The sequence below is a fragment of the Vanellus vanellus genome (assembly GCF_965231255.1).
Source record: "Vanellus vanellus genome assembly, chromosome: 1".
NCBI lineage: Eukaryota > Metazoa > Chordata > Aves > Charadriiformes > Charadriidae > Vanellus > Vanellus vanellus.
In genome coordinates, this window is record NC_138905.1 from 129060983 (window position 1) to 129075726 (window position 14744).

The 14744-nt window shown below is 36.8% G+C and overlaps 1 protein-coding gene across 2 annotated transcripts in view; it reads left to right on the forward strand.

Moving 5' to 3' along the window:
* Positions 1-14744, forward strand: part of DMD (dystrophin) — a gene marked incomplete at both ends in the record, with an annotated part of 1177430 nt that overhangs the window by 225171 nt on the left and 937515 nt on the right. For both annotated transcript variants that reach the window (XM_082480534.1, XM_082480533.1), the window contains 3 exons: positions 440-517; positions 3165-3257; positions 9806-9978. In XM_082480534.1, coding sequence (XP_082336660.1) covers positions 440-517; positions 3165-3257; positions 9806-9978 — 344 coding nt within the window. The remainder of the gene's footprint in view (positions 1-439; positions 518-3164; positions 3258-9805; positions 9979-14744) is intronic.

The following is a 14744-nucleotide window of genomic DNA, read 5'->3' on the forward strand; positions in this document are numbered from 1 at the left end:
TTTCTCATAAAAGAGCAATGAAGCAGACTGGGAGTTTAAGAATCAAAATCCTGAGAGAGTATTATTGTAAATAAATATTAAACAAACGAATGCTTGTCTTTTTGGTTGTCACAGTAATGTTCCTGGATTGTGCCATGGAGAAGACAACTAATCATAATAAACAAAATCTGAAATTATCTGATTTTATATACATTTCAATGATTCATTCACTGAGAAATGTCAAGATACCAAATTACCTTCCAACCGTGGATCCAGTTTGTTTCACAGTTGCCTTTATTTCATATCAGGAAGCTGTGTATGCGGAATGCTAATATTCTCACTGTTGTTGTCATAAACTTATGAAATAGAAAACTATGAGTGTAATATAAGATTTGGGTTACACGTAGTGTATTCTGGTTTCTGATTTTGGGCAGTCAAATTTGCTTTACTTTCTTTGTAGGCAAAAGAAAAGGGCTCCACAAGAGTTCACGCTCTGAACAATGTCAACAAAGCACTGCAGGTTTTGCAGAGAAATAACGTAAGTAATCAGCCAGACAGGGTCAGAACGTCCTATAGACAGCAGGCTTAATGCTTTGTATGTGTTGGATCAAACTCTGGCCTATAGTATACAATTACTGGAGTCAAGGCAGTGTTATTAATGTGACTTGGATACTTTGTCATTCAGCACCAGGATGGAATATATTTCAAAGACTTTAAAATCCACTGCCAGGAAATGTTTGAATAATATGTCTATAAAGGATGCTATCTGAAGACTCATCAACATGCACAATTTTATGGTAATGCACGGTGTTTAAAATACATTTTAAAAGGTTAACTACAGGAAGTCATCCATACCCGGTTAGAAGGTGCTACCTATCAAAATACCTACTCACAAGCTCTGATGATTATGAAGTCTGAAAAACAGGCTTTTCTACAAGAAGTCTTTTTGGTAAATTTTCATTGATCTCTGTTCCTTATGGTTCATAACATTAAGGAAATGAATCATATCAAAACCACTTTCCATTCTACTTTGTCAGGATTGACTTTTCAAGCCGATATCCTGTGCATCATTTTTCAGTAAATATTCTCATATCTTCCTTATGCAAGCATTCTAATGGACCCATAACTTTAGCAGACATTTTCAGTGGCCAACTAATTATATCATATCTCCTCCTCAAGAATAAATTCAAATAAACTAAAATATGCACTTAAACTTAACAGTAAGATGTGATGGAACAGTGATAATGTATTCTGTGCTGCATATTATATTGGATTTCTTGATGGCTGCAGTAGGTCACTAAACATGCTTGAGTTCAGCTGCTGAATAAAGTTATTGATTTTATAAATCTAAGGTAATGCTTATCCATCTGAAGATTTGTGCATAAAAGAAAGTGACTTTATAAAACTGGCATAAAGGCCTCCAGCTTGATTTTTTTTTTTTTTTTTAAACGGAATTTCAGGTAAATACATAGAAGGCAAAGCTTCTCATTCTTCAGAAGCCTCAATATTTGGCATTGTTGAAAAAAAATCGGCAATACATTATTTCACAGAAAACAAGAAAGTTTTCACTGCGTACTTGGGGTACGGTTACAAATTTTCATAATGCTTTCAAAAGTATTTATTTAGTACATATCAGCTAAATCCATTAATGCGTTGTTCATTCAGTTTCCAGAACACAACAATAGTCCTTTTCAAATACGGAAAGGAAACAGAGAGTATTCCAATTGAAGAATATAGAAGCAAAAATGTTCTTTTAGAAAGTGAAGTGGTCATCCAGTGGCCAATATTAATGTACTGAAAACCTTGTAAGCTATAAACAATATGAAAATTAGTATACTGTATATATATACTATATCAAATTAGTATAAAACCAAAAGATCTGTCTCTGAAGTAGTTTCCTCAACCTTCAAAATCATCTCAGTAGTGATTTCTATGGGACTTCAGGAATGCAAAATCAATGGTTCTAAAGCTATTTAAAGCCCATGACCAATCTAGATTATTCCACTGGTGTGTGCCATCCTTGCTGTGAGGTTCTGCAGTCATCTAGGTGGCAACAGATTGAAAAATGCTGCTGCTTCCAATCAATCCATCTTACAGATATTTTTTTTTTCCCTGTGGAAAGGCGATACTGTTGGGGCGAGGGGTTGCCCCAGTGTAAACCCTGAGGCAAACTGGGAAGTGTTCCTCTGTTTCAGTAAAATAGGTGTAGGCTCCGTGTATTCAGGCTTCTGTGTCCAAAAATAGATGGAGGATAACTTCAAATAGCTTCAGAAGTGCAGTAGAGGTATGCAGACTGTAGTTTGTGAAAGAATGGGGTACTTTACCATATAAGTATCAGTTCTGACCATGAAAAACTGCATCTATGAAACAGTGAGGATGCAAATTTTAGAGTCATAGTTTCCGTCCAAAAGTGCAGGTCTTAGCTTGTGTTGGCTTGCCCTCACGTCTCCAAATTTGGCTTTCTTATTTAAATAGCATAAAAAGGAGGGGAGGGTGAAGGATCATTTCACATGTGGAGGAAAGGATATTCCAGGGTGATAAATGCTGATGCATTATGAATTTGCAAATGCATAATATAGTTACGGGAAACAACATTACTGGACCAACTAATGTGGAAAAGACTTGCTCTGGATCACAATCATTGGTTTCTCTATATTCTAGAACACATCCTGCCTTACATTATACAGTGTAGAATTTAAAGCAAAATAAGTTCAGCTTGAATCTAAATATGTAGAATAATGTCTTGGGTTTGTAGGTTCTTACAGTGTCTAGATGTGTGTGTAGCTTTCCGCAAAGTACATTATGTAAGGTAGTATGGAGCACAATACGGGAGTTTTTCTGTGTCGCCCATCAGTTTTGTGACTGGTAATTGTAGAGGCTTAATATAAAAGATTTTGGAGTTATTGCTAACTGTTACTTTTAATTGGATGTTTTCACAACATGCTATAACTGGAATAATTGGAGCTAGATCACTGCTTGCTTTTTGCCAGCACATTAATTGGGCCATTTATAAAACATGAGTTGGATGTTTTCTAAACAACAGAAACCAAATAAGATATTTACCCTTGCTCATCTCTCCCCTTCCCTCACCACAAAGAAAGTTTAACACCAAATGTATGAAAATAACACCAACATCTTATGCTTGCTATTAATCTTATAAAAATATCTTTTTGTTTCTTTAATAGGTTGATTTGGTAAATATTGGGAGCTCAGACATTGTGGATGGAAATCATAAGCTGACCCTCGGTTTGATCTGGAATATAATCCTCCACTGGCAGGTGAGGGGCACTGCTGCTTACTTTCCATGAAGTACCTTTATTCCACTGACCTTTTTTCCATTATTATACAGCCACAACCTACAAAGTATACATAGACATTGCAAACAATGTCCTAAATCAGCAAGTTTTATGGCAGTCTGTTTACATATTTATCCAGGATATTAAGAAAATTAAGAAGATAAAATAGGTCTTAGAACATTAGCAGCAGCTCTTTTGACTCTAATTTCACAGTCGGATGTTGCAAGAGAATACATAATACAGTTATTGTAAGAAAAATGGATAGCATGGCCAATGTGGATGTATAGCTTTCACAGTCACTTTTCTTTTTAGTACCTTAGAAAGAGTGACTTTTATATTTTAATGAAATAATCACGTTTGTTGCTATTTGCTGCTAGCCCATCCTGCCAAGAATTATTTTTAGAACACTAAAAAGGTGCTACTCTGACAATTTATTGAAGCAGATGTGGCTCATTTAGCTTCCTTGCTCTTTAGAGAGAAAGAGGGGATTATGATATAGCTCTAGTAAAAACCAACAAGGTAGATGAGGACACTTAAGGAAACAAATTCTGAGACTGCAGTAAAATAAATATTCAAAAAGAACTAGCATCTAGATGCTCTGAGTCTGTGTGTTTATGTGAATCTAGGCTAAGAGTCTGTCCATTTGTGTTGGCTCTGTTCCCCAAGCCATAATCTACAAGTTTTTCATAGCATTAGAAGCAAAGATGGTGGGAAACAAAGCCTAAAGGACTTTATATTATAAACTAAACACTCCTATCAAAAATCACGTGTGCATCATTCATTGAAATCAGGAACATTTTTCTTCTAGTTTTACAGGACATGTTTTAGGGAAAGCAACAGAGAAAAGCTGCAAAGAGTTAAATCACTTCTTCCTCTGCATCCCAGTCCAATATTCCTAGTTGAATTGTTTAACATTGTTCTAAATTACTTGTTAAGAGCAGATGGAATATGAAACCTAGCTGTGCAACTTCTACCAATAATCCTGGAATCACTGTGGTTTAATTTAATGAATTATGGACTGAGATGACAGTTCATGTTCAAATTCATATTTTGATTTCTTCATATTTTATCCTGAATCAAAGTGTTAAAGATGTGCTTTAGTATTATCTGTCTACTTCCTAATTTTTCTTTCGCCTTTTCCCACCATTCCTCTTAAGGCATACTTGCACACACACAGAAGACCCACATGTTCTCTGGTATAGTCTGGTGAGGTTTTTGACAACAGGCATGTGGTATTAGAGCACTGCTTGCTTGCAGGTGATTCATTTTATGCTTCATCTTGAGCCTAGTAATAACTGTGACAGCAGTTGTGATGGTACCCGTGACTTCAGTGGAACTACTCACATATGAAAACTCCAGGGATCTTATTGATAAAGCAGTGGTTAAAGGTGTGACACTTTCTTGTCATAGTCATAAAGATTCAGTCCAAGTTTAGTCTATGCTTTGAGTCCTGTGTTTCAGTTCGTTCTATTCACGGTCTACTGAAAGGAAGTGACCTGCATGGTCTGGGCTTCTCTTTTTATTCAAAATTTTGAAAATAAATTTCTAATTTGGCTAGAATTCAATTTCAGTTTCTTTTCTAAAGAGTAGCCAAATCCTGGTTGGCAAGAAGAAACCATTATTATATAATAACCATGTTGCTGTTGCATAATGACGAATAGTTAAAACATAATATGAAGCCAGATTTGTACATGGGTTTTTCTCTTTTTAAACAGAAGTCAGGAGATGTTGGTATGCTGCCTATTTCCCTCAAAGGAATGGAACAATTCAAAGTGAATTTGCTTATTTACAGCTCTGTGGAGAAAATCTTTGTTCTTCTCCAGATTTTCTTTCAAGTTTTGAAGTGATTTACATGATCTAGAATAGGTTCATGATTGTTCTGCCCTGTTTATAGGTTGGTACTATCTTGTATATTGACAGCACTTCTGGTGAAACAAGGCTGTAAGTTTCTTAAGAAAGGGTGCTTCTTCCTGGTGGCACCATTTTGCCTATCACAGATTCTCCTCGGCACTAAGCAGCTGGAAGTACGACAAGCAATTGCTAAAGATTAAACTGTGGACGCAGGGCCACCAAATATCTTGCAGCCAGGATCACATTAGGACAGAACTGTACCTATATATGACAAGACTGTCTCTTACAAAAATATCAGGGTTTTTTGTGTAAAAGCAAACAAACAAACAAAAAAAAAAAAACCCAAAGAGGCGGTAGAAGAAACGTGCATGAAAGTAATAACAAGGCAGTACCAGTCCAAGTGGCTATCAGCAGTCTCATTGAGGAGAAACAGTGGTAGAGGCATTGCAGCAGACAAGATTTGACTCATTCTTGCCACTCTTGTTTCTGTTCAGTAGAAAACTTGTGGCTTTCCATATCCCCTGTGGTGACTGTGTCCTTTCTTATCTAGCCTGTTTTTCAGATTATTATTAAAAGTTTCACTGAAATTGAACCATTGTTCTGAGTTGAGCACCTGCTGCCAAAGCTCTTTATGGTACTGAATCTATCAGAGTTTTGATTTCCTTGAAGCTGCTGCCCTCTTTCTCACAGTTCTGTGATCCCAGCCTCACTGCTCCATTAACATTTAAGTAAAAACAAAATTAAACAATTAATTTCTGAACTGTTAGGTTTGACAAAGACTCTTTAAGTGGAAAAACATTCTATGTCTCAGTGTTTTGTTGGGTTTTTTTAATAGCAAAACTATTTTCATGTAGAGCATGAAGAAAAAACCTAAAAAATTTGTTAAAAGTCACAGCCAATATCCTGACTTTCTTCAGAAAAAAAGCAAAATAATAGACATATACATAAGGCAAGTATTTTAGAGCAAAGTGCATTTCAACATTCAGTCTCATTTGGATGCCTATTAAAAGCATCACGTCTGTTGTGTTCTTGTTGCAGAACTATTTTAATTGGAATTACCATTTCATTTTATTTTGAATTATAATGGTAGAAATTAAATACTAACAGTTCTGTCAATCCACCTTGAATCAATGAGCAAAGATCCTTTACTTTGATAGGTGCCTTGAACATCTATGAAAAAGTTCTTAAAAGAGCTCTTTAAAATGTGCTTTGAAAGAGTTTAGTGGATTCCAGCTATAAAAAAGGAATCTATGCAATCAGAATACCTAAAATATAGCTAGTAAAATATACTAAGCCACTCTGTCAGGGAGCTTTAAGATCCCTATTTGATTGGGAAAAATGAAAACACCTTGCTTTGACAATAACTCTTTTAGCTTCCCTCCTTCTTCCCTCCCTCTCTCCACGGGGCTGGCATCCTGAAACCAAGTGCTGGTCTTATAAAATGTTATGTGCCTGAGTGATGGGTTCAGGTGAAACAGATGTAGGGCAAGCCTGAGACAGTGTTCCTAGTTACTTTCTGTGCACACAGCGATGCATGCACAGACCCCGGGATGTGGTCCTACAGCAGGGAGATCAGAGGTCCACTGCCGCCATGGGCCAGGCCTGGGCGCGCTGCCTTTGGCCGCTTCTCAGTGTGGTGACAAGAATAGCAGTGTTCCCATTCTGTTCACAGCTTTCTGTTTGGCAGTTTAACATTTCAGAAGTTATCTGTGGTGGTGCCTGTGTTGCCCTTTCCCCCCTTCTATTCAAAACTGAATCTTTTCTTATTGCCATAGTATAGGTCCATCCCCCAGGAAGAATAAGTATTTCTGTTCTCTGGAAGTTGGAGTTTCCTGCCACTTAAAGCTTTGTTTCCTGCCAGGATATACTGTACTGGGAAACAGAAGTAACAAAGAAATGAGTATCAGAGGTCAACTTATCATCTGACAGCAAGAGGCAGAGCCTACTAGACACTTTGAAATGGCTGTAGTTTTTGAGCCTCTTTCTGAAGAGTACATTTTAACTAAGAAGCCTTCAAAAACTTCCTTCTAACCTTGATGTCAGATGCTGATCTTGCTTTCTGCTCAGATGCTGATCTTGCTTCGGGCCCAGCCATCCTGTAGGCAGCATTGGTGCTGCGTCCACAGCGGCACGACTTGGCGTGGTGTGGCATGGCATGGCGTGGCATGGTGCTGCCAAGCTGCCAGGTGGGGTGGGAGGGATGGCAGCGCCCCTCGGGGCACTTGGGACAACAAGGTGGTACCAGTCGTAGAAGTGGAGTTTCCCACCATTTCTCACTGAATAGGAAATGACCTCACCCTTCAAGATGAGACCAGACACTTTTATTTTGTTATTTTAGATGCCTACCATTCCCTAGGAGATAACAAAAAGTCATAAATTTAACAGTCTTCACTGCTATAGAGAAACACAGGAAAATGAGAGAAAATCTTTATCCATTGTCAGCTTATTAAACTCAACAAGATGAGTTTGAAGCTATGTTGTATTCGTTTACTCAAATGTAGCAATAAATGATAAGTTTTTTGGCTTTGTGTCTTTAAATCAAAAAGAAAATTATCACCTGGATTCTTCCGAATAATTGCCTTCCTGATGGCCCATTCTTTTATTGTTTTTGCTAGTTTCCTCTGTTCATACTTATTGCTCCTTTCTCTTACGTTAAGGTCAACTCAAACACTTGATCTTTTCTATATGTTATGAACTTTTTTATTTCTAAATCTTCTGTTTCTGCATTCCTTCAGTTATCCTTTTATAAGAATGTGTGTTGAATTTTTCAAATGTTACAGTTTGCCTACAATAGTCAGATAAATCTGCTTTTGCAAATACAAGCAATGATAAAAATCCAAAATGAACAATGAAACCCTGGCTTGAATAATCTCCATTACCATAATTTCAAGGTTTTCTAGTATTTCATATTGTTTAAGATTGGTGCAAGAGATGCTAACCTTGAAACCTTTTTTCTTTTTAACACATGGATTTATGAAAAGCAACTTTTTATATTTTGATAGTAGTGAGGGATTTCTGTCTGGAAATCCAGGTGGCAAATCTCCTAGCTTCTTGCTGAATTATGGAAATTACTTTGGCAGCTCTCAATAATGAAGACACTGAAAATATTAATGAGAAACTCAAAATACCCACACAGACCTATGAAGCAAAACTAAAGAGTTTATTTCCTAATTTTCTTAAACTCTACTTTCTGCCTCCTGGTGTAGAAACGGAGGCAATTATAAAATGCTGCTATTCTTATTTGACTGAATTTTATATTCATTTTCATTGGTCCAAATAACAATCTCAGGCTAAAGTCTGGAATGTGTCCCATGAAATTTAGAGATGATCAGTTTGTCATCCCGACTCAGAAACTAATAACATTTAAAGTTAACTTTATACCTAAGTCTCAAAAGGAAAATTGAAGGTATTGATACTCTTTGGGTAGTATGCATCTGAGACGTAAAAGCAAGGCATTCTTTTAGTAATTTATAGCTTCATTTATTCAAATGATTGAATTAATTGCTGTGAAACTAGCAAGCAACTTACTAGACTGAACAATAAAACGGTATCCTTTTTTTTCTACAGCATCACAGTAATTGATTATTTTTTGTTGTTGTTGATTATTCTCTGAGATTACAGCTTCTGCACGATAACTTATGGTTTTACAATTTCAAAGTGGTCCATCCTTTATCATAAAGTAGCTTCTGCACTGAATGTTGTTTTTTGACCGATACTGGCTGCGGAGCAATTCACATGGAGAATTATAATGAAATTCTATACTTCGTAAGCGAATAAGCAACAATAAGCAACTTTAGAGTTAAATTATATCTTAAGGGTATTTTAAAAGAGCTACAACTCTTTACAAGATACACGGAGAAAACAATGATTTAAAAGGGATTACTTTACAAGAAAATCAATTAAGGACTTAATAGAAGTTTTTGGTGCTCTTTCACTAGTAAAGAAGTTGCTGAGAAATACATAATCGACTCCATTATGTCAAACTTCAGGTTCATATTTTTAGAAGCTCTCAGAATTAATGGCTTTTTGTAAAGTAATAACTGTAGGATGGTTTGCTTTCTCTAATGAAAGAAGAATATTAACTAATCATTAAAAAAAATTAAAAATGAAAATACAATCCAATACTCTCTTAATACATGCAACGAAATTCACTTTTCATCCAAGTGCATGTATGCAAATATAGTTAGCACGTTCATGTCAAAAACATTACCTACTGTGCACTGAGCACGTTTGTTTTGCCTTGGTACTTATTTCAACTTTCTTAATGAGAGAATAATACTTTTAGTCATTTTATCAACTTTTACTATAAGGTCTCATATTAACTAAGGATATATTTCCAAAGCAAAGAAAACTACAAGGAGAAATACTTAGTTTGAACGAACTCTGTTCCCATAAGTGATGCAAACAAATGTGCCATCTCTGTTCATGCATGGAAAGTCTCATGTGGCACAGGGATCAATGTACTGAATGCATCAGCAATGGTGACCCACAAGTGAATATCACTTGTCTTTAAGCATTCAGAGTTGACTGCTGTCATTATACTGTGACACCAAGTATGTTCTGTAATTACTTAGTTTTTTCTTTAAGGTTTTTTTTTTTCGGTCAAAACCAAAAAAAGTCAGCTTTAATGAGTAAGTTCAATCATTGATGATATTCTGCCTCTTATTCTCTTATTGCAGGTCAAAGATGTAATGAAAAACATCATGGCTGGACTGCAGCAGACAAACAGTGAAAAGATTCTGCTGAGCTGGGTCCGCCAATCGACTCGTAATTACCCGCAGGTCAATGTTATCAATTTCACCAGTAGCTGGTCTGATGGATTGGCTTTCAACGCACTCCTTCACAGTCACAGGTAGGAAAACTAACTTTTCATCAGCTTGTAACAGACAGCAGTGACAGGGCTTGAGGGTGGTGTATCTCTTATGTGGGGGGTTTTAGCTGCTTCCTGCATGGGGTTTTCAGCATTATTTTAAATGGCTGCCTGTTCGCTTTGACCTAGGGGCTGTGTTTGGTGTTGGGCTGAATCCTCTTGTGGAGGAAGAGGGTCTGGGCTTTTCACGGCACAACCGATTATGCTCAGTGAAGAACCTTTTCTGGAATTTCATTCTATATACCGAGTAGATAGTCTCGAGGAGTATAGGCTTGGAAACTTTTGAGAAGAGCAAGGAAGAGATCCAAAACTAAACCTTCGAGGTTGTCCTAGAGGGAGAAGGAGATTTTCCTTTGGGGACTTAGAGGGGGAATGTGTAGTGTTTGTTGAATGTCTCTGACAGTCGCTGGATTGAAAGTATGGATTTGCCTCGGAAGGACACAGCTGGAGAAGGTAGCCTTTGTTCTCAAAATCTTTCATGTTGTTTCCCCAGCTGAATTGAGTTTTTACCCTCTCTCAGAAGTTTTCTTGTTGTAGTCTATGGTGTATAAAACTCGGCTTTAGAGAGTCAGAGTTGGTTCTGTGTTCTTGGCTTAAGGAAGACACGCAAGCCAATCTGTCTTAAAGGTCTAGTTCTTGCCACTACTGGTTTTAAAGCAGTTCTTATTTTTTTGCAGTGTGGTAAGCCTCTTGATCTCTCTTCTCCCACTTCTATACCTCTCCGCTAAAGGGGGCTGTCCTGCAAGGTGGTGGTCTGCTCCAAATTATCAGTGAGAGTTGAGTTTTTGAACAGCTAAATCAGTATGTTCTCTTTAGTAAGAGACAACAGGGATCTACCAGGTATTAGTACAAGTCAGGCCATATTCTTTTAGTTTCATTGAAGGCTTAAAATAAAATAAGGCAAGATACTTCTAAAAGCATAATCTGAGACAATATATGCCTTCCAGTTTAGGCAGTAAACAGCTGCAGATATTTTTCTGAAATTTTCACTGGCTCATGAAACTGTCTGATTAAGTCTACTGCTGTTGTAGTCCGAAGACTAGCACTGACAGCCATTTACAGCAGCTATGCCTTACACCACTATCCACAGGAGGCATCCCTTGCTGTGAGTCCATTTTTTCACCCTGCGTATACCTGGGATCCTTGAATGGATCTGACTAAACTAAGGTCCAGGAATTTTCAATTACAAGCATTCTTTGCTTGTAATGTTAGAAATGAGGCACTACCTTAAGGAAGAATTTATTATACTCTAAAAGGTCTTTGTATATGTCTCTCACCTGCATTCAGTATTTATAACGTTAACAGCTGGCTTTCCCACGATCCTGCTGTTACCCTGTGGTTGATACGCTCACACCATCTTGGTATTGGTGCAAGTGTTTAGGCAGGTATTAGGAGAATGGAGTTTGGGGAATTAAATAAGAAAAGATCTGAAATATAGTGACTATGTTGCTAGCTTTTGATAACTACTTTATTCATTGGTCATTCATTAAAGTGTGGTTTGGTGTTTTTTTTCCAAACACTCCCTAATCTTACCTTTTTTGTTTTTTCCACTGATGATCATTTCTCATTTTAATTTGCTCTGTCTCTCATTTCATAAGTGGTTTCATACTGATGGACCTGTATATAAGAATGTAATTATGCTGTAGAAATCAATGAATCTCTTTTTTTCTAAAGATGTAATTCCCTACTTGTAGATGATTTAAAAAAAAAAAAAAAAAAGCCTTGTGTGGGATACTTTTCTGTCTGCATCACTTACCTCTGTGTAAGCTCTATTACAGTGTGGGAGCTTACACATAATTTTTGTGGGCATTAATACCTTTTCATCTTCCTAAAACATTGTCTATACACAGCCTTATTAAGTGGGGAAATGCTGGTTTTAACTCTGACACCAGGTAACACCGGGTTACTTAAGTCACACAGGAACTCTGTGATATGAAAAGGACTGAGTGATTCTTAACTACTTTTGGTGATACAGTCCTGCCTCTGTTGTATTGAATACAGGTGGGGAAGAAAAAAATAGGTACACCTCAAAGGGAAAATACTTCATTTCAAAAAATGGCAAAAAATAGTTATGCTGAAATTACATTGGATAACTAAGTAGTACTGTAGTCTCAAAGGCTAAAACCAGTAGTATTCCATGGCATTGTAACTACCTTGATTTCATTTTCAGCAAATCAGTGCAGGAGAAGTCCAAAATGGTGTCATGTCTTTTCACCTAGACACAATGTCAGACTGCCTGTTTCCTGATTAGGGTATCTGATACTGAGATATTCCGATTGCCTGCTCTACAGGACCATTTAACACAATCTGGTGTCTGAAATCAGTAATCAGAAATTCCTTGTTGTCTCTCTCTGTAAGAAGAGCTTCAGGAGTCTGAACAGAGGCTCTTATTCAGGAGCAGTCCCTGGCTGGGGAAGGTAGTTGCCACATTGCCACATTGAGATGGCATTGAGGTAGCTGCCACATTGAGATGGTCTAGGCAAATCTGTAAGTGTCTGTACATCATGCTTTATGCGCTGCTGTGTTTAGTTCAGTGCAAAGTTCACCAGTGGTGAACATTTGTTTCCTGCTTACTACGATTTATGCACTTTGTTCAGGTTTTCTAAAAGAGGGCTGCAAAACTTAATCTCACTATTACTCTTCTTGTGTCTGATGCCATAAATCTTGAATAGTTTTCTGCACAGTGAATCTATCTTCAATAGAAGCGAAAAAGAATTACTCCATGGAAGTCTTGTATCTTGCCCAGTAGTTAATGCACTCGTCTGGGAAATGCCGAGTGTGCATTCAGATTCCCTGAGGCAAATCTGCAAGACTCCAAGACTCACCAGTTGCCTTCTTCTGGACTTTAATCACTAAGTCATTCTGCAAAAGTCTCTGAGGAGGACCTAATGTTCTCTGAAGCCCTGAGACAGTCATTTTGAAGATGAACCTCTGTGCTTAGTGTATCCTTTATATTGATTTTTGATGAGTTTGCACTTCATGCTCAGTATGCGGGAGCACTGAATTGCCCTTCAAAATTCAAGATGCCATCAATAAAATAAGTAAACTAAGACACTGTAAGTGTTCAGGAGCACCTAATTCTATCCTATAAGAATAAAAAGCCTTCCATAGAAACATTGAAGCCTAATTTGGTCAATCTGAAATGCAGGTAACTACTTGCTAGGTGTCAGAGTGTCTCGGCTTCGTGCCTAAAGTTGACAGTTTGAATGTACACTTGATAAAAGTTGATCAATACTGGTTTACATGAAGTCTCAGAGAAACCTGGTGTCTCACACATCCTATGCTTTATTAATATTTTGTGTTTTACATACATAGAATGATAAGCCCTCTGAAGACAAACACTTTTGAAATTAGCTCCTCTGGTTTCCCTGTTTGATTTTCTTTTTCCCCAGTTCTCCCATTCTACTTCTTTCTCTTCCATTTCCGTGTTCTCCGTAAAATTTGGTTCAGATGTTCTCTTCTTTTTCCTGTCTTCCTCTGAATTTATTTCTTCCTATTTCATTAATTCACTTTTTCCCTTGTCTTTTTTCCTCCTTCTTTATTATCCCTTTCTACAATACCTTTTAGTACCTCTCTTTCTCCCAGCAATTTTTGTATTGAAATGGGATCTTGAAGAAAAACAAGATTTGTTGCTCTTCGGAACAGCTGCACTCATCTTTATGGTTACTTAGGAAATAACCTAGTGTGTATATAACATACAGTGGTGGAAAATTTATTTTTTAAAGGTTGAAAACATGTTCAGCATTCTTGAAAGTGAAAAGACTTTCATGTTTTAATTGTGAAAAACAGTCTTTACTGCAAAAAGTATCTTTTCCTTTTGACACTGAAGTCTTTGAACTTAGCCCTTCCTTCAGGTGTATTTCAGAGGTAAGCCATGAGCCTTCTGTGTTCACCCTCAGGGTGTAATTTGTGTGCACAGTCTTCATCACATTTAGATGTTCTCAGGAAAGGAAGCAGAATTAGTCAGAAAAAAGGCTGGCCATAGTTTGAAAATCTGGTATGCTAATGAACTCATATGGTGGACCTGGTGCCGGGTGTGTGTATTGTTTGCCAAATTTAGCGCTATTCCTAGACTGTCTGCTACCAAAAAGAACCCCAATAAAACAAACAGAAATCTCTCCAACACTAAAAGAATGATGCTAGCCAATTTTTTGCATAGTATTTAGGCTCCCCGAAAGTCACAGAAGATTTCCTGGTAGCATTAAAGTAATATCTTTTTGACATCTATAGGAATCAGTCTCTCCCAATATGCAAACACTACATTTTCTTTTCTAAGCTCAGTCCTATTTCATTTGCTTTTAAAAGCAGTGCTTCATAATACTTTTATGGTATGTTAAGAATGGGTTTTGGCATAAAGTATTAAGCTATTAAGATCAGTTACTACATGCTTTGGTTAGTCATGCTGTGTCTAAACCACACTAGTACTTTTACAATTAGATTTCTTTTAAAAATAATTCAATTCTTTTTTTTTAATAAATGCATCCGAATTACACTGTAGTCTCTATATCTGAAATATGGACTGAGCACTCCAATTTTTAAGTTGTAACTTACTAGAAATAGATCTAATTAATATTCTACTTTTAGAAAGCACTACATACAGTAAGTAGGAAATTTTTTAGTCACACTGTTTTACTGTGATTTTAGGGAAATGAAATTAACTTTTTTGCGAACTTAGCTTTTTGCAGCTCACAGCAGATAATGGCAAATAATTCTGAAGGAAATACATATAAACTTTAAATAAATAACAG